The sequence below is a fragment of the Silurus aristotelis genome, assembly GCF_946808225.1.
Source record: "Silurus aristotelis genome assembly, chromosome: 18".
Lineage (NCBI taxonomy): Eukaryota > Metazoa > Chordata > Actinopteri > Siluriformes > Siluridae > Silurus > Silurus aristotelis.
Window position 1 is genome coordinate 9,342,780 of NC_139591.1, and position 20,969 is coordinate 9,363,748.

A 20,969-nucleotide genomic window follows, 5' to 3' on the forward strand; every position below is an offset into this window, starting at 1 on the left:
AACAACAGAAAACTGTTCCTTGTTCCTCTATGGTATAAATGAATCTGCAGTAATGCAAACAAGCCTTTCCACCATATGAGAGCAATAACAAAAATCAACATGACATGATTTTTACGCAAACACGCAGTGTTAATTAAGGTTTCGTGTATTTAAGCATGCACGTGTGTATGTGTATGTGCGTGCATGTCCGTGTGTGTGTGTGTGTGTGTGTGTGTGAGAGAGACTGAGACTGTCTCAATGACCGTGATAATAGACAGAAATAACTTTGTGTGAAAGCTGACAGTTTCTACAATCAACAACTGTTCAATGACTTGAACAAGAACAACACTAACTCACATTTTTGATGTTTAGACATCTATAACACATGCTATGTGCACTTGTGGATATTTTTCTGTCCCCCCCCCCCCAAAAAAAAAAACTACTCAAAGGAATACATCAGCTATCCATCATGCATATTATGATTCTATTTAAGCTTCATGCTCATGAGATGCATCTGGCAGTACAAAGTATAAGGCCAGTACTGGTCACTGGAGTAAATAATTTTAGGTAAATACCTTTTTTAATGAACAATCAATTTGACTATGATTCCTGCTAAGCCAACTGATTAGAGTTTATTTAGGCTTTGGTTTCTTTTCTTCTGCCAGCACAATGTAACTAAAGAAGGAAACAAAGAAAAGACTAAACAGTCTGCAAACTCAAGATGTTTGTAGGAATTTAGCTCTTTCTTAACATATATGTATGTGTGCATATCTACCAATATGCTGCCAAAGATTTGTCAACTTATAGTTTAAAGAAATCCGTTACACCCTCTTTAGCAACTTCTACTTTAGTCCATTTTTTTTTTATTTCATAAATCCAACTACAGACAGTGTTAGTATTACACATGAGCCAGAGGTAGCCAATATGTACTCTGAAAACATTCAGGAGAACTAGAGGACATTTGTTTGCTATACAGTAACTGTAATCTGTACTGAGATGTGTGTATACATACAAGGAAAATATGGATTTTTTTAATGTCCAGAGTTTATTCCAGTAGGTGCATCCTGTGTAAAAATACTATTAGCCACATGTTTTGTGGACAGCTTCACTGGTGTTTATTATGGATTACCTCTGCAAGCCTATGGAAGCATTTGACTTTAAAACACATCATCGAAATTATTTTTTCATGTGAAAAGATCTGAATTATATAACACCATACAGTGTGAGAATTAACACAAATAACAAAACACACAAACACATAGTGAGTCAGACTGCTGGCATTGCACAGAAACTCCTTTGACATACAGCATGTTTCGATTTTCAGCATTTACTCTGAAGGCCTCCAGATAAGTCTCATATATAATGAGTATGTCAAAGCTTTTCTTTGCTTTGATGCTGGAAGGTCAGGCAAAGGATCAGACGTAGGAGAAGAAGTATAATATAACAATATGCAACATGGATATCCCTATGGTTTAACTTTTATATAAATAATTAACAAAACATCTTATTATCAATACATTACAATTATTACAACACATCCCAGTCATTCACATAACAGGCCTACACAAAAATCATACAGTATGGTAATGCTAAACACTATACAACAACGATGCATAAGCACTATGGCTACCATACATACACATATACAAAATTTTAATGAGTGCTTTATAAATGCGAGGTAATGGCATTTTCTTATTAAAAAACATGACCTATAAAGAACTGAAACCATTGAAAATAAAAAATATATACATATTAATTGAACTACCATTTCTAATGTGCATATGTAGTGAAATCTCTTGGTGCACCTTCACAGAGTTCAAATAGGATGCAAAAATAGTGGTGATAGCAGCCATCTTGGACAGACTCTGCAAAATGTTCCAAAGCTGTCAGTCATCAATATAAGAAAAGAACAAAAGAGTACTAAAGCTAATCTGCCTGGCCAGCCAGACAGAAAAAAAAGAAAGAAAAAAAATTTAAACACAAAGGTCCACAATGGTTTGATGAAGGGTATCGTCAGTTTCACAGCAAAAACAGCATTTTAACCCTTCCTGTTTAAGTCACAGTTGTTAGCGTTTACCAAGACAGTTAAAGTCTGAGAGGTCACGCTTACTTTTTTTATATACCCAGAGACCAGATTTCCTAGATAGAATTAAATTCTCATCTCTGTGTCATCACTGTGCTCCAGGGAGTGCTCTGTGGTGCTAATCATTGAGGCTGATGGGCCTTGTGTAACACCAAATGGGGAGACGGCTGGTGATCGGGCTGCCAGAGGGGACAGAGATGGTGAGAAGCTGGGAGACATTGCTGCAGATGAAATGGAACCCTCATGGCTAATAGGAGAGCGTCTGAGGGTTGCTAGGTGTGGAAAAGTCCTAGTAATAGCAGGCTTTGGTGGAACAGACTTGGCACCAGGGTGGGCTACTGATGTAATAAGAGGGGGTGGTTTAGGTTCTGTCTTGATTTTAGGTTGGAAAGGTCTTCGTGGATTGTTGGGAGGTAAACTCTCATCTTTAAGCCTGGCAATTTCTGTAAAAACACTGGCAAGAGGTTGGAATTGTGGGCACCAATTAAGAAGGTAATCCCAATTATAGCTGCCCCGTAGCTCCTCATCACTAGCAACAATAGCTGTCAGAGAGCCATCAATTGAAGGTTTGCCATCCTCTGGGAACCCATAATCCTTTGGATGGGATATGTTCAGCCCCCTGCCCACAGCAAGGTAGCCACCTCCTTCATCTCTATAAACTGGAACTTGACCAGAGAGGGAGGTGCCACTTAAACTTCCCAACTTCTTCCCTTTGAACCACTGGCTTGCATCTAGTGTTCCCGTTTCACCAGAGATGTCAGAGAGTTGGTCAGCATCCTGCTGTATGCCTGAGTCTGGCCCTCGGGCAGAGATGTGCTCTTGCATGGAAGAGGTAATACTAGCTACTCGTGGATATTCATTTATCATCCGGATTTCATCATCTTCTGCAGCCTCTGCGGATCCTCTTCCACTAGAGTGTGATGGATCCAGAGATCCTCCTCTTGTATAGGAACCTCCAGCTCCTCCCTGATCACCAGCATATCCTGGAAGGGTCTGGTGATAGATCCTCTCACCACCTGCTGATTTGGATTCATCTAACTGCTGCAAGGTTGTGTCTGAAGCCGCTGTACCTGTGTTTTGCCCTTTCCTCTTGTGTCTAGACTTGACCAGGTACAGGGCCACAGCAATTATGACTAAAATGACTATTACACCAAGAGAAGCTGCAATTATGCTGATCAGGAGAATGTTTAAGTCAGTTGCAAGACCAAAGGATGTGTTGGTAACATCAATAGTGAGCTGGGCAGTTGTAATCCTTGACGTTTCTAAAGGACTATGAGCAATAACATCCATGGTCATAAGGCGCGTCTCCCTTTTGGAACGGCTTTGGCCACTAGAACTACTAGCACTATCCATTTTGAGGTAGATCACACCAGTGGTCTTGTTGACATCAAAGTATGGGGAGCTGCTTGATAATGAGTAAAGCACAATCCCATCAACACCACCATCTTCATCTTTGGCTTGCACCTGACCAATGCTCTGGCCCTTCTGGGCTCCCTCTGGTACCTCAATAGAAAATGATGAGGAAATGAAGACAGGATCATACTCATCTTCCCCTGTGACATAGATTTGTACAGTAACAGTGGCAGAGTTGTTGCCTGCATCCATAGCCAAAGCCATGAAATGGAATGAATTCACCTTTTCAAAGTCAAATGACTGACGAGACCGTACCTCTCCTGTGTTTTGATCCACCATGAAGAAGTCTTTTCCTTGACCAGATCTGTCCAATATAAAATATTTCAGCTGTCCATAGACCCCAGTGTCATGGTCTATGGCATGCAGCACCGTGACTGCCGAGTTAGGGGGCTGGTTTTCTCGTAAACTTGCAGTCATAGTCTCAATAGGGAAGTAAGGCCTGTTATCATTAATATCCTTCACCTCAACATTAATAGGGGCCAGTGCAAAATGACCATGACCATCTGAAGCTTGAATAATTACAACATGGGAATTTTGAGTCTCACGGTCCAGAGGTTTCTGAAGGCGCAGGGCACCAGTCCACTGGTCCACTGAGAAAAGGCCTGTGTCATCTCCAGAGCTAATGCTATATTGGATCACTGCATTTGGAGCTGAATCTGGATCCACTGCAGACAGCCGTAAGATTTCACTGCCAGCTGAGGCCCCTTCACTCAGAGACACTACATATTCAGCACGGCTAAATGCCGGAGGGTTGTCGTTGACATCTTTCACAGTAATAATAGCAGGCACACTGGAGCTGCGCTGGGGAACACCACGGTCAGATACCACAATGGTGAGATTGTAGCGAGATGTTAGCTCAAAGTCCAGCTGCTCTGCCAGGATCACTGTGCCTACTGTCTGGAAGCCATGGCCTTCTATGAATCGAACACTACTCTCAATCTGGAAAGCATTTCCAATATTCCCACTTGCAATAGCAAAATCAAAAACTGAGTTTTCCTGGGAGAGGTCACCATCCACTGCTTCAAGGGTCAAAATGGTGCCTCCGGGAAGCTGGTCCTCAGACACTGTGGCTCTGTATTGTAATTCATTAAACGTGGGAGCATTGTCATTCACATCTTTTAGCTGGACTTGGACAGTAGCAATGGCAGATAGAGATGGCTTTCCTCCATCATGTGCCTCAATAACCACCCTCACAGTGGGATGCTCTAGGTCAAATATAGCCTTTTGATTAATAAACAAGGTGCCTGTAAAGAAAATACATTTTAAAAGGTATTCAGGTTAACAATTTTAACATTTTTAAATATTTGGCCTAAATAGAACAGATCTAAATAATTAAATTCTGTACCATTACTGGAATCAATGTAAAAGCCCTCTTTAGATGATGATATTAGTCGGTAGGTTACTCTTCCATTCTCTCCAGAGTCACTATCTGTGGCTGTTACTGTAATTACAGAAGTGCCAGGTGGAGAATGTTCTGCCAGTGCCGCCTGAGAAACCACATCAGAGCAAGTTAATATTCACTCCTTCACCATTAGTGGTATATAGACTGACACGGGGCAATTTATATATTATTAAAAATAATTACCTGGTATAGGTCTTGTGTAAATGTAGGCACATTGTCATTTACATCTTCCACCAGTACTGTCAGATTGGCCTCAGTCTGATGCTTAGAGTCCGAAGTTTTAACAGTTAGTGTGTACCATGTCTTCTCCTCATAGTCAAGTGGGGAAGTCAGAAACACTCTGCCACTGTAGCGGTGGATTCCAAACTTGCCCTGTGAGTTTTTATCCAGATACAGAGAATAGGACAGTGCTGGGCCCGAGTCAACATCGTTCCCTGTCACCATGGTAATCTCTGTGCCGACAACTGAGTCTAGGAGATATTAGAGACATAATATGCATTCAGTTGGTGTAAGAAAAATATTTAAATGCTAAACAGCATGCCCACAGAGGTACAAACTCAGTGCAAGTACATGAAGAAAGGTGAAATTTTAACTTGTTTTGAGTTGAAGGGAAAAAGACACTTACTTTCTGGAATTCGCACTTCCTTTGGCATAGGGATTGTGGGACTATTATCATTTAAATCAACAATAATTACAGTCAAAGTGGCAGAGCCAGCAAGCTTGGGGCTTCCACGATCTGTTGCTGTAATCACTAGTCTGATAAAAATCAGATTAACATCAAATGTCAACATCACCATTCAAATCTTTTAGTTTCAAAATGGTCAAAATAAATAATATGTATCAGAGGAACCCCAAAGTAAAACAACATATCTGGCCTGATGAAGCTGAGCAAATGAAGCATGAGTACACAACACTGGGAAAACACATACAAACAAACAAAGACAAAGGAAGCTCACTTGGTCTGCATCCAAATCTCCCGGTCCATGATGGCAGCAGTGGTGACACTGCCAGTCAGAGGGTCAATTTTAAACAGCCCGCTACGTCCAGAAGACTGAATGGAATAGGTCACTTGACCATTTGGGCCGTGATCCACATCTTCAGCTATAACCTTAGTAGAAAAAAAATACATTTATTAAAATGATGTAGTATTATCCCATGGCTATATTACAATAGTGCTACTGATCCAGATGGATTAATTTGTATTGAATAAAATGTATTTGTTTTGAAATTAAAAAGAGCACCTGAATAATTGGAGAGTCGTAGCCCTGTGCCTCATACATGTATGCTATGTAGTTTTGCAGCTGAAAGCGGGGCAAGTTGTCATTGACGTCCTGTAGAATCAGATTGACAGCCATGAAAGAGCTGGAAGTTGCAGTTTCAGCCTTCACCACTAGACGGAGTCTTGGCGTGTCCTCAAAATCCAGGCTGTTGGATCTCTGTACCCAGATTTCACCTGTGTGAATCAAAAGAAATGGAACCTTAAAATTGTTTTTGCTATCACACTCTAGTATGTGAATATACAACTAAATAAAGTGATCTACATTAGATATTATACACATTTTATTCTGGACCAGTAATTTGACTGGTCAAAAGCAGAGTACTGCAAGAGTGTTTTTTATATAGTTTACTTCATTGAGACATTTTACTGTAATAACGCACTCATATTTGTTCACCACTTTAAATTCCACTTCCGAGTTTAAAACTGTTTCTACAGTAGTGTTAGTGACATCAACAGCTGACATGTCTAACGATACAATTCAGAAACTTTTGAAAAAGAAAACATTATCATATGAACATGGAATAAAAGAAGGGACTGCAATTTTACTGGAAGCACCGCTAACAAAAATGTACATATCAATGTGATCTAGCTAGTTGGTGGGCTGAAATGTTATAAAGTAAGTGCGGCTTCTTTCTTATCCATGTCTGCAGGCCGAGCAAAAACAAAGAAAAAAAACTTGGCCATGTTTTGTCTAAATGTCACTTAAAATTAATTTCATATTTATGCAGTAGAACTGTTGTATAAAAGCAATATTGCACTTGCAATCATGTGGTTATACTGAATTTTACCACTGTGAAACAGCCCCATGCCTGTGTGATATTGCTTTAAGGTTCCATGGATAAATCATTTTAAGGAAGAATCTACTGGATGTTATTATTTCACAAGTAGCAAGTAATAAAATAAAGCTGTTAGATTTTCAATTTTCCTGTTCCTTAGTTTAAGCAAAAACTTTTTACAGGACAGTCCTTTATTTAGGTAGTTTTATTGCGAACCGAAGATGTCAAATCATACTCCAATTAACATCCATAAACAGGCTAGAAATTCAATTTCCAGCTTCTCTGCATTTCAGAAAACAGCAGAAATACATATACTAGTATAATAAGTATGCAAAGGATGAAATCTTTGCCTCATATTACACTGTTTATAGATGTACCAATCCAATGCATTTATGTGGACAAGCTGGTGGCTTAGTTAAAAATGTTGATTGTGAAACTGAAAGCATGAAACACAAAACTTCCTTATCACTTAATGATGGATGGGGGGTTATGTCTACAGAAGCATAATCTTTTTTATCTTTACATAGTTCCAAAAGTAACTACATGGTTAATTATTTTGGCTGCACACATATCACCACTTAATACAGAGAAATAGCAAACTGCTAGAAAACCAATGAAGAACATTAAAAAAAATTATCTGGGCTACAATTTTGCACTCTACTCCCAACTGACCTGTGCTGGAGCTGATGCTAAAAGACTGCTGTTTGTTCCCACTGAAGATGCTGTATGTGATGCCCCCACGTGTGCCATCTGGATACTGCGCCTGTGTCTGTGCAACTGCAGTTCCTGAGGATCAAAGAAAATTTTATTTGAATGCCGCTGAGATAATTAAGCTGACTGAATTAAAATTTTTTAAAGAAAACATTTGCATAGACTGTCACACAATGGATGTTTTGGAAAGTTTATATTTTAAGGAGCAAATTTATATTAGTTTTTTTAATCAGCTGAGAAAATACACAAGAATAACCAATCTTATAGCATAGGAATTTTGTCTGTTCTACACTGTGACTAACCTTTGGCTGCATTCTCCTGGATGCTAAAGTCTCTGGTGGTACGGGAGAAGCGGATACCATCAAAGTTGTGTTCCTTCACGTAGATGATCACCACCCCCAAAGAGGACTGAGGAGGGCTGCCCTGGTCCATGGCCTCCACAATGAGGATATACTGGCTCTGGGTCAGGCTGCTCAGTGACTCACTAGTTTGAATCTCTCCAGTCAGAGAGTTTATAGAGAAGCCTTGTGCTGGTTTGGCAAAACGATAGAATACTGAACCATTGGCACCAAAGTCCTTGTCCTCTGCTCTCATAGTGGCAACCACATGATTTGTGAATACGCTTCTGCTGGATACAGTGAATATGAGAGGATCTTGTATAAAAAATGGTGCATTGTCATTTACATCCATAATGGTAACTGTGACCTGGGCCGTGGTGTTGTGGGGTGAAGCAGGGGACAAGTCAACTGCACACACTTGGAAGCTGTATAAAGCTATTTTCTCTCTGTCCAATAAGGCAGCTGTGAGGATTCGCCCTGTATCAGGGTCTATGGTAAATGCACCTCTTGCTTCTTTATTCAGAAAGTATAGAATCTGACCATTCTTGCCTTCATCAGCATCGCTGGCTGTCACTTCCAGAACTGATGTTCCAATAGCAGCATCCTCTGAAATGTCAATGGCATAGCTGCTACTACTAAATGTTGGACTATTGTCATTAATGTCCAGTACACTGACTTCCACAGTAGCTGTGGTAGTAAGAAAGGGGCTTCCATGATCCTGCGCAACAATTTCCAGAGAATACCTGGCTTTTCTCTCTCTATCCAGAGGTCGAGAGGTGGACAGGGATCCGGAACTGCTATCCAGCTGGAAGTCACCATCTGGGTCTCCAGCTAAGATTAATAAAATTGGAATCTTTAAGACTTGGAACTTTACCAAATATTGATTTACTTCATCAAGTAAAAAAAGTAAAAAAAAATGTTTTTACGGTTTAGACATTACAGTATCTGGCCAGAATTATGTTGATGCATTACAATCACACCAGTATGTGCCCATTACAAATCATAGGTGTTAACATGGAGTTGGTCCCCAGTTGGTGTTCCAGTCCATCCCAGAGGTGTTTAAAAGAATTTAATTCAGGACTGAGGCCACTTAAGTTCTTTTAAATCAACCTAGGCAAACCATGTCTTGAAGCTTACTTTGTGCATAGTGGCATTGTTTTGATGAAACAGATTTCAGGCACATATTTTGCTGTGAAAGTGGCCACATACTTTTGGGAATGTATGGTCTATTTAGAAAATGTGGAATATGTTGTATAATCAATCTCAAAAGTGATACTTACCAGTTATCCTGTACTCCACTAGGCCATTATCCCCACTGTCATGATCAGTAGCTTTAATTGTAAAAAGTTCTACTGGATCGAGGTTCTCTGGCAACTCCAGACTGTATTGCAGACTTCCAAATGCTGGAGCATTATCATTCTCATCTATTACTGTAATATGCACCTTGGTCTTTGCAAAGTTAGGGGGCATCCCTCCATCACTGGCATACACTATATCACATAGAAGAAATGTATCGAGAAACATAAGCATGGCTGGTTATGGTAACATTCCAATAATAACTGCATGCTTAAAAGAGCAAAAACAGATTACCAGTTATGCTGTAATGATCCTGTTGTTCCCTGTCAAGAACTTTGGTAAGTAAAATGACACCGGTTTCTGGTGAAATGACAAAACCTTCTAATGTTACCCCTCCATAGGATACATGTCCATTTGCACCTGAAACATTTATAGTAAAGAAAGACAAAGATTGAGCTCAACCGAAAACTCTACTGCATCTGTAAAAAAAAAAAACTTTCACAATGTGATTAACTGGTTTGATTTAAGCATTTTACACATCTCATTACACCTTGGCATTTTTCTCCACTGTGGCATATTACTGGCAAAAGGGAACAAGCTTGCATGCAGGGAAAGATCATTTGGTGCCAGCACCTGTTTACTTGAGCAACTTACAGCAACCCAGGTTTCTTCATTTAAAACAAAAGCACAAACTTCACAATGTGAGTAAGAATTTAGCTGGTTAGCATTAACCACACCACTAAATTCAAGTCTACCCCACATCGTCACATGTCGACGCTGTGGACGTTGCGTCCAACGGCGTCCACATCCAACGCCGAAGGTACCCCCTTTGCGTCGCTTTTCGACGTAGAGAGACGGTACCTCCCTTCGCGTCGCTTTTCGACGCAGATGGATGGGAGCCCCTGTGCTTCGCTTTTCAATGCAGATCGCTGTCCTATACACTTAATAATTTATTATCTCTCATAATAAGTGTATAGGATAAATTTTTTAATTTAGAAAAATCCTGAAGATGACCGTAACCCTAACCCTAACCCTAACCCAAACCCTAACCCTAACCCAAACCCTAACCTGAACCCTAACCCTAACCCAAACCCTAACCGTAACCCGCAAATGGGGTCCCCGTCCATCTGCGTCGAAAAGCGACGCGAAGGGGGTACCCTCGGCGTCGGATGTGGATGCCGTCGGATGCAACATCCACAGCGTCGATATGTGACGATGTGGGGTGCGAATGTGTTGACTTAAGATACCATTAAGCGGAATGATTCAGGACACAATGGCTTTTAAAAAATGTTTAACCTGCTATCATTTAGTACTTTAAACAAAGGCTGTATTTAGTGTAAAAGCAAAGAAAAGGTGCTAAGTTGCACACTGAAAATAAAAAACCTCTCACCTTGGTCCCTGTCAGTAGCAGAGACAGTGAGTACGGTGGTTCCGGCCGGCTGATTCTCCCGGATTTGCACCTCATACTCACTTATCTCAAACCAAGGAGCCTCATCATTCACATCAATAACCTGGACAGACAGGACCTGAGTAGTAGAGTACTGGGGTGTCCCATGATCCTCTGCAACAATAGTGAGATTGTAGCTGTCTTGCTCCTCGCGGTCCAAAGCTTTGAGAATGGAAAGGGAACCTGAGGAGGGAAGAAGAACAGAAACAAATGTTGGAAATGTATTATTTAGTAATAATAAAATAAGAGAAACACAGATGAATATTTAAAAAACTTTCAACATTCTACACTACTGAATTAGAGGCTGGGAAGAGTATGCTTGAGATCCCTTCAAAATATTGAAGTACTTATATGTAAACACTATAACAGAATGCAAAATAAATATATGCTTTTTTCTCACTTATATAGACAGCTAAACTCATGTAGTATTTTCCTTTCATAAAACACAGAAGATAGCATCCAGGAGCCAAAAGACAGAAAATGTATGACATTTTTGAAAGTCTCTTGTGTTGTATTTCCTGATAACAGAGCCATCATGGCACAGCAATTTTAGAATGTGATATATTTTACTTTTATGTAATAGACAACTGTAGTTCTTACAGGATAATAAAGCTCATGGGTGGATATGATAGCTAAATGTTCTGCCCATTTACTGCCCAATTGAATTGTGTGAAGTGTGTGAAGCTTCTCATGTATTAATAAATTCACCAAACAATGTTTTCCCTAATTTCATATACTGGCACAATCGCCTTCATGTTAAAAAAAAAAACTAAAATCAGCTCAAGCCACCACCAGACCTCATCCTCTTTATTCTCATTCAGTCAAAACCTTGTTAAACTTTTATCCCCAGTGTCTAGTCAATATCAGTTTATCACTGCTCACATTAAACATTCTGGTATGTACTGCTACTATAAATAACATGACTAACTTGAAAAAATTTTTTTTTTACAAATAATATTAATTTATATGAATGACTTAAGTGTAACATTTTTTCCTAATCATTTAATTTCTGTATTTTTATTCTAAAGTCTCTATGATAAAACTACTATTTATTCGTTTATTGTCTTTTTATCCATCTATCAACCTGCATTCCACTTTTGCATGCCACCATTTTAATGAAAACATCGGTCATTATCCTGCAGCAGCTATGAGGCAATCAATAAAGCTCATGATCGAACAGTGCATTCAGCACCCGCTATGCCAAAATATGTGTTAAGTGATATGTCTTTTTTTATTATATTGATTTCTTACTATTGCTAAGGATATTTTAAAACTACATTGCTAGCCAGCTGGCTAACCATATTATTAATTACCAAGATCAAATCTAACCAACATAACTATTACTTATGATAGTATCTGCAGTTTGATGAACAATAGACATTTTTTTTTTGTCAATTGTTATAAATTATAAGGAGATTAAATTTACTAGGTAGGAAATTGTTTTGTTAAGTGTAATGGATTGTGAGACTCACCAGTATTGGGATTGAGGCTGAATCGTCCTGCTGTGTTGCCTGCCTGAATGTGATAAGACACTCTGCCATTTTCTCCTTGGTCTGCATCATATGCAATGATGTAGAGCAGCACAAAGCCCATTGGCTTATCCTCCATCACACTAACTGCTGTAGGAGAGCTGAATACTGGAGCATTGTCATTTTCATCAGTGACGAAGATTCGAGCTGTGACTGAGCTCCATCGCCTTCGACTGGGATCTGTAGCTGAATCAGTTGCTCCGACCACCAGAAAAAGACTTGAGGTTTCCTCATGGTCCAGCTCTTGACCCAGAGTGAGCACACCAGTGATAGGATCAAGGGACAGAAGATCTGGTTGATCAGGCCAGCGATTCTGTATAGAATAGCGTACCTCACTGTTAGGACCACTGCCATCTTTGTCAGATGCCTGAAACGCATAAATGGAGGACCCTGGCTGCATGTTCTCAGAGACAACAATGGTCACAGGGTCTTCAGGAAACTGTGGTGCATGATCATTACTGTCTTGCACATTAATATCTAACTGGATCACATGACTGCTAGGGGAGGCCTTTGAGAAGTCATCCACTTCAATCTGCAAGTTGTAGTGAACGCCCTGTTCATAGTCCAATTCTCTGGCCAAGTACACATCCCCAGTGAGACGATCCACCATAAAATTGCTATCCTGATCTGTGCCACCTACTACAAGGTAAGTGACTTGTCCATCAATCAATACATCACTTTGGTCATGGAGCCGCACTGAGCCTATAATTGAGCCAGGTTTGGTGCCCTCCATTGTGTTAAGTGCCATTGAGAGGGTGTTTGGCTTGGGTGGAGCCCTCACTGAGCCAGCAACCTGTTGATTTAAACAAAGACAATACAGTGTAAGTGATAGTAAGTACCATTTTGCATAGGATGCTATAAATTTATACTGGTATAAATAATAACAACCGATATGAGTTAAAACCTTTTCTAAAGGGCAGCATATTGTTGGATTCTGCATAGATAATAGAGTCAACCGATGTCTGTATTCAGACTGAACAAAGTATTTCAGTGTATCAAAATGCTGTATTCAATCATCCAATAAATGGCTGTAGTTCAATTACTTTCATGTTCAAAAGAAGATCCTCTTTTGAGGCAGATACATGCATTTACACAAATTATTTAGCTGAAGCCACTTTACTGGACCAAACAATACCTACAGTAACTTCAGGGATGAAGACATTTAGTAAGAAAAGAGAGAGTATTGACAGCCTTTATATATTTTTCATTTGATTTACCTTCTCTGACCAGCCACGTGTTAGAGAGTAGTTAGTCACAAATAATGATACTTTAAATTTAACTACATATTTTAGAAATTCTATTGTTGCAGTAGCTGACTTATTTTCTAATGTTGCTATTAATATGGCAGACTATATTTTCCCATTCCCTATCAGCTCACATAGGCCTGTCTGGAGAATAACAGGTTTACAGTACTAAGGATACAATCAACTTGTGATGGAAACAACACTAATTATGGAATACCCATGGCCATAATTTTCAGTGTGCATTAAAATACATGATAAGAGACACTTGGTTGTAAACAAACTGAAAATGAAAGTACTGTTAGAGCCTTGAAGCACCATCCTATTGTGAGGAGTTGATTATCAATGTTGATTAGCTAGCTGGTTATGTGGTTCATCAAAAGTATTAGTGTTAGGTGCTTAAATAAATGAAGGGAAACAGAGAATTAGCACTGATTTGAACAGGAGGGCTGACCTCATGTAGTTAGCTGAATAACTACCAGTAATGAACATATTTTAATGTGTATTTAAACTCATTTTATACTATTGCAGTGTAGCTAACTACTTTAGCAAAGGTAAATCTAGGAGGAGTCTTAGTCATTTTAAACCACAAGTAACTTGGCTAGAGAAGTTCTCAACATTTGTGACATAATGGCTTGTTAATAAAGTATACAATAAAAGAAAGAATGTTAGAGATGGATGAATAGACATAGAAGATTGTGTTTAGTCTTCCTGCACGAAATTCAAAACAGGTCTCTTCTGTTTAAGGCATCTCTCATCGGTGTGCCAATAGTTAGACTGGGTTATGGGAAGCAAAAAATTAGCAAATTTATTCTCAGCAATGTGACCAATTTGACCAATTTGAATTACAAATTTTAACCTGATATTTGCACCACTGAGTTGGGAATCAGAAATTTCTAAATAAACCAAAGCTTCAATGGATCAGTGTCTTTGAAGTTCAAGGATTAGAGAAAAATGGGTTCTAAAACCCTTTGACTTTGTTCAATCCTAAGCACAAGCTTGCTTTTATTTGTCAGACTTCTCAAAACGAACCATAAAAGTACATTCAGATTTCATAACATTTTTGCCCTCAATTCACAATTGATGATGATGATGATGATTATTATTATTACTACTACTTTGTACCAATGTAAGAACGGAAAGCTTAGTACTTAGGAACGTATTTATTAGATTACCCACATTGTATTTCAAGAGGTTTTTACATCTTGTAATGTCATAGATTACAACTTTACAAAAAAAAATTACACTAGGCACCAAATTACTTACCAAACTTTTATTTCAAAACACTCTGTACCATTTACTGTCGACATTAGCCTGCAATTAAGGTACAATGAATCCATCTGCCACATAAAAGCACTCATGCGCTCATTTCCTGTCGCCTTTGAGTTGGCCTGGAAACTAACTTAAATGCTTTCTAATGATAACAGGTGAAAGCTTTTATACATAAATCCTCATGAAAAATAAACAGCCCTCTCTGACTGCTGAGCTGCTTGTGGAATATATAATACAGCGTTACTTAACATTCTCGAAAATGCAATGTACCGTACATGAACGAACCGATGCGCCTGTTATTACTTAACTGTTGTGTGGAATATTATGTTGATGTTATTGTGGTGAAATCTTATCTAGTGTGAGTGTGTCCTTGAGCGCTACCGTGTGAGAGGCCGGGAGGTTAGCGGCTTTTTGTCTGATCAGAGCAGGCCACAGCTGGGCCCCATCATGGGCCATCTGGGAATACTTGATTTAAAGGTTCCTTTTTTCTTCTCTCTTTCTCTCATTCTTTGTAGGGAAAAGATATCGCAGGCAAGCACTTACTCCACAATTAGCATCCTATTCCATTTTAGGAATAAGATATAAGAAAAGCACTATGGTTCATGTGTGCTCAGTGCCTGGCAGAAACAATTCTGTTTAGCATATTCAGTGGGCTCTGCACACGTTCGAGCGGATACAAGAACAAATATAGTGTACTTTATGGAATATCAAATGACGCACATGTGCAATTCACACTAGTCCCTGTGGTTGACTGCACTTTCTCATTTGGGTTTGCATTACAGGATCTGGTGCTGAAAGGGGAAGTAATGTTGACAGTTTTGTTTTTGATCCTCTCTGCTTCACCCAATTTCCTCCCACAACCATTATGCTACAATTTCAAACATTGAAATTTTTTACAAAAGCAGTAGGTATGAACAATCATATTTTTAGTAAACTTGCATCAATACAAATTTTTATTATAGCGCTTTTTATTATTGGTGCACTAAATAGTGTGTTAGACTTTCAGATTATAACATTTGAGTAAATTTTAATCCTAATCTGTCATCTAGGGGACTGACCTGTATGCGTAAAACGCTGGAAATGCTCTGAGGTGGTGCACCACGATCTGAAATGGTTACAGTTAAACTGTACTCAGCCTTTTCAGCTCGCCTCAATATGAAGGCAGAGCGCAGCTCTCCCGTGGTTGGATTTAGAGTGAACCGTTCTGCTCTGGAGCCTGAAACACACAAAATTAAATTAAAAGACTGCAAAATTATTTTTTTGATGAAGAGACAATGATTTTGATCTTGATGTTTGTTAGAGATTTTTTAAAAGTTATGAATCTATGCTAAATTTCCCATAATATTAGAATGAGTTTGAAAAAAAAAAAGAAAAATCTTGAAAATGCTATCAAAACAAATCTGAGGCAAGTTTTGCAAAGGTGTCGATGTTTGGTTATAAAAATAATCCCCAAAACACTAAACATCCAATGTCACACCACTGAATCTATTGTTAAAACATAGAAAAAAATTAAATATTAACTTCCACCATGCCTAGAGGAGATAATTCAATAAAAGTTAGTGACAGACAAAAGTGCCCAAGAGTAACTATTAGCATTATGCTGATAATGGACTATTTAAAAACTTTTGCACATTTGAATTGGTTTTTCCCTCATAAAATTAATAGTTCAACCCATTGCAGTTCCAAGCTGTACCAACCCAAACTTTAGAAATGTATTCAAGGCATTGAAAACGTATTTAAGTTTTATTCTAATGTAATGTGGTGTTAGAATTTCCAATGATTTGCAAATGCAGTAAATCAATTACATCCAGAAAGCCTGAAACAGCAGACTTATACTGAAGAAGTTTTGCTTCTTTACCAGATAGTGAGTAGAAAATTGTGCCATTCTCTCCTTCATCTGGGTCAGTAGCCTGTAAAGTTCCCAGGAGTGAGCCAGCAGGGAGACCCTCCTGCACCTGAAACACAATAAACACATTTCTTTGGGTAAAAATACCTGCTTGACTCCACCAAGCTCCTGTTTCTGCCAAATGAGTCACTCTCTATTCATAGCAACCCCCAAATAATGCAATTATTCATTCCTACTCACTACTCATATTACAGTCACCCTGTATTGTGTTACAGACATGCTATATAATTGTCCTTCATATGTCTATAATAATTTTAAGCTTTGTAACTCTTACTTGGATGATCAGTTCCCTGCCAGGTAACACATGACTGAAGACTGGGGCATTGTCATTCTCATCCAGCACAGAGACATGGGCGGTGCCTGTAGCACTGCGGGGAGGAGTGCCTCCATCCTGCACCACCACCACCAGCTGGTAGCTGGACTGGTGCTCACGATCCAGAGCTGCCCTGGTGCTGATCTCACCTACAAAGAGAAAGTGAGACAGAAAGAAAGAGAAAAAGAATCCCAGAAACATTAAATTAAACCTCTTTTTATTTGCAGAGGCTATAAATATTAAAATATTGCTGTAAAATTTTGTTGCATTAAGTGGTGAATCAAACCTCACAAATTTACACGAAACATGACATACAGTGGCAGCCTGGCGATACCGGGGCTCGAACCCCATTCAGACCCATTCATTCCTAAGGTCACACTCTCTGTAATCGTTCCCAGGAAAGCACACGTACCACAGTACACCATAACTCAACTTCTTCTTTGGCCATATGTCTCTCACAAGATGTTGAGCAGGGCCCATACTTATTAAGCACTGTGGTAAAATCAGACCGATTTTATTATCCACATCGAACCCGGTATCGCCAGGCTGCCACTCTTGGGCCCTTGAGCAAGGCCCTTAACCCTCTATGCTCTGGGGGTCCCTTACGAGGGAAATATCAAGGTCCGTGACGTCGGAGTGACGTGGGGCCGCCTTCCCGTGGGCTCACCACCTGCAGGAGGGACCGTAAGGGACGGTGCTTTGAGGATTGGGCAGTAGTCGAAGGCAGGGGCCTGCTTAGACTGCTGCCCCCGCGACCCGAATTACGGATAAGCGGGAGAAAATGAATGAATGAATGAATGAATGACATACAGTATAAGCTACTAATTGCAGAAAAAGAGAAAAGGTATTCTTTGTTTTCATATCAAAAAGTAATGGCCATGTGTACAACAGTTTAATACAATATTGATGAGTGAAGATAGTTGGTGTCTCAAAATGGTTCACTCAAAACGGCATACAAATGCTATGTTGCTGTACAAGTTAACACACTTTATACAGCACGTAACATTGTTCAGTATATACCATGATTTAATTTGTGTTCACAAGAAAGCTTAGAAAAGTAAGAGTAAGAAATATGAATTTTATGTTTCACTTACAAATGAAAACATTTAGACCAAATAAAAAGCAGCTGGGTGGATGGGGTAATGTTTTTACATGCATTATCTCATGCATAATGAATTTGAATTGAGACTTTGGGTAAGCCCTTATTAGCATGAACCTATTCATTTTAAAACAAAATATTTCATAATTAACATCAAATGTATTTGGTAACATTAAAACTTATTAAAAAGGTGAGCTGGAACCAACATGTTCAGGTTCTAGCTAATCCAAAGTGAAACACAGAGATGAATAAACTGAAATGTTCCAGAAAGTATATTTGTATAAAGTCACTGAGTAATTTTTTTTTTAATCTAAGTAGGAAACACTGCTTTGTATTAATGTGGTCTTTTTTATCTGACCATAAACCGGATACTCAAAAGGGACATTGTGAATAAGAAGTTGATTTCATATAGTTCAAGTACTAGAAAGAAAATTGCTGGTAGGTTTTGCATAAGTACAGTAATATATTAACCAGAGAAACATGCTTGCTGAGTAAAATTAAAGGAGACAAAAAACACTAGTCTTCCTAAATTTTGTAAAAGCTTTTATTTGTATAAAGGTTTAATAGTATAAACAATGAGCTTTAATGAATAACTAAATATTAATCTGAAATATTAAGAAGTTTTGTTCATCCCATTCTGTCCATGTGGATTTTCCTTGTGTTCTTTGGTTTCTTTCTATTGTCCAAAAACGTTAGTTGGTGGATGTGCTTTTCTAGCTGGGAATATGTGTGTGTACATGGTGCCCTGTGGAGGACTAGCAGCCTATCCAGAGTGTATTCCACCCATAGGGAAAAGGCTCCTGATTGACTATCACTATGTCCAAGATATAGTGCTTAATGAGAATAATGAATTAATAAATTAGGGCATTTTAAACATTTCTCTACTCACCAGTTTGAGGGTTGATCTGGAAGTTACGATCAGTATGCAGAAGTTTATAAGTAAGTCGGCTGTTTAATCCAGCATCACGATCAGTGGCTGAAACTCTCCCAAATCCTGTTCCTGCAGGCAAGTTCTCCCTTATTGCTAGGAAGACCCTCTCCTGGGAAAACCGTGGTGAGTTATCGTTCTCATCGGTCACAGAGACCCGCACTGTGGCACTGCCAGTTTTCTTTAGCTCGCCCTTGCCTGAGCTGGCCAGTACAGTGAGAAGATAGATGTCTTTGGTCTCCCTGTCTAGCGCACTCTTTATAAAAAGCCACCCGCTGTCTGCGGCAATCCCAAACCCTGCTGCATCCCCATCAGGCCGGAGATAATAGGAGAGTGGAGTAGAACTTGAGGAGGAAGCGCCATTTCCACTGTGATCCCTACTGAGAGCACGTACCTGCAGAAAACGAGTGTTTAATAGTGTGTTTTCTTTGAGCTCCACACGATAGGTCAAGGTGTCAAACACTGGTCCCTGGTCATTCTCAGCCTGTATGTGAACTACAAGAGTGAAGGTGGCACTAAGTTGAGGTGTGCCACTGTCCTTAGCCAGCACCTGCAAATCATAACGAGGAGCACTCTCATATGAAAGGCTTCCTATTAGTCGGATTTCACCACTGCTTCTGTCCACACTGAATGTATGCTGGATTTCAGATGAAAGCAGATCAAAGCTCAACTGCCCATTGGCTCCTGAATCACGGTCCTCAGCTTTCACCCGGTACACAATAGTTCCCATCATGGTAGCCTCTGGCAGTAATAGAGACTCTGATGATGAAGGCAAGAAGGTGGGAGCATTATCATTGACATCAGTAATGGTGACACGTACCAGTGTCTGGGCAAACACTGGAGGGGAGCCGCTGCGAGCCTGGACCTCCAGCTCCAATGAAGGCCAAGCCTCATGATCCAGAGGCAGACTGGTGCGCAGAGCTCCTGTCTCTTGGTCCACAGTAAAGTATCCTTCTGGATCCCCAGAGGATATAGTGTAGGAAATGTCTTTGGTGGCTCCTGAAACAGAAATTGGAAAAAAATATACAAATGTATCACAGGCAAAAGTATACATCCATACCGTAGTATGCATGTATCAAACCATTTCTTATGTGTTGATGGAAGAAAAATTGTGAAATGGAAGAAATGTAATTTACCATTTTTGCTGTTAGCAAACACAACACCAACTTCTGTGCCCCTCAGAACATCTTCAGGCACAGTGAAGAAGTAGTGTGCCTGCTCAAAGACGGGGGGTGCTACAGAGCCAGCCACAACACTAATGTTCACTCGGGCATTAACGGGGACTGTAAGCCCACCTCCGTCCTGTGCTGTGATCACCATTGTAATGACAGAGTTGGCCTTTCCATGCAAGGAGCGGGAAAGAGAGATCACCCCTGCAGAGAAACAAATGGCACACAAAAAAAGACCACCACATATAGGTGGATCACTTCATTTACTGATCAAAAAGAGGAAATATGCAAATAAATATACAATAATAATAATATTAATAATAATAATAATAATAATAATTATTATTATTATTATTATTATTACTACTACTTCTTCTACTACTATTGATAATTATATTTATATTGACAATGATGATTGTGATAATGATTCTGATGATTTTGATGTTTGCAGTCAAACTTGAATATAAAACCGTTGCTTGTTGGTCCCATACTTGAATATGTAGTGACTAAGTGTAAATGTACTAAATTTGAATAGAAATCATTATATTATATTATATTATATTATATTATATTATATTATATTATATTATATTATATTATATCAATCATATTATATCATATCATATTATATTATATTATATTATTAGATTAAATTAAATAAGATAAGATATGATTAGCATCAACTTCAGTGTTAAGAGAGTACTTAAATCTTGCATATAGATGTGAATAATTATGTGGTGCAAGAAAGAGACAAATGAGGTAGGAATGCAGTAAAGTGCCAAAACAGT

General features: G+C 39.1%; 1 protein-coding gene across 1 annotated transcript in view; it reads right to left on the bottom strand.

The window, feature by feature from the left end:
• Nucleotides 1–1,005: 1,005 nt before the first annotated feature.
• The window catches only part of dchs1b (dachsous cadherin-related 1b), an 86,545-nt gene continuing 66,581 nt past the window's right edge, over nt 1,006–20,969 (bottom strand). Inside the window, exons 5-21 of the mRNA XM_083568958.1 lie at nt 20,149–20,385; nt 18,974–20,011; nt 16,947–17,134; nt 16,625–16,721; nt 15,825–15,982; nt 12,197–13,046; nt 10,668–10,907; nt 9,572–9,697; nt 9,262–9,471; nt 7,946–8,812; nt 7,605–7,718; nt 6,119–6,330; nt 5,834–5,985; nt 5,503–5,633; nt 5,061–5,347; nt 4,821–4,962; nt 1,006–4,719 (exon numbers count right to left, since the gene is read on the bottom strand). Of these exons, the coding sequence (XP_083425084.1) occupies nt 2,129–4,719; nt 4,821–4,962; nt 5,061–5,347; nt 5,503–5,633; nt 5,834–5,985; nt 6,119–6,330; nt 7,605–7,718; nt 7,946–8,812; nt 9,262–9,471; nt 9,572–9,697; nt 10,668–10,907; nt 12,197–13,046; nt 15,825–15,982; nt 16,625–16,721; nt 16,947–17,134; nt 18,974–20,011; nt 20,149–20,385 (7,640 nt within the window). The 3' untranslated portion in view covers nt 1,006–2,128. The remainder of the gene's footprint in view (nt 4,720–4,820; nt 4,963–5,060; nt 5,348–5,502; nt 5,634–5,833; nt 5,986–6,118; nt 6,331–7,604; nt 7,719–7,945; nt 8,813–9,261; nt 9,472–9,571; nt 9,698–10,667; nt 10,908–12,196; nt 13,047–15,824; nt 15,983–16,624; nt 16,722–16,946; nt 17,135–18,973; nt 20,012–20,148; nt 20,386–20,969) is intronic.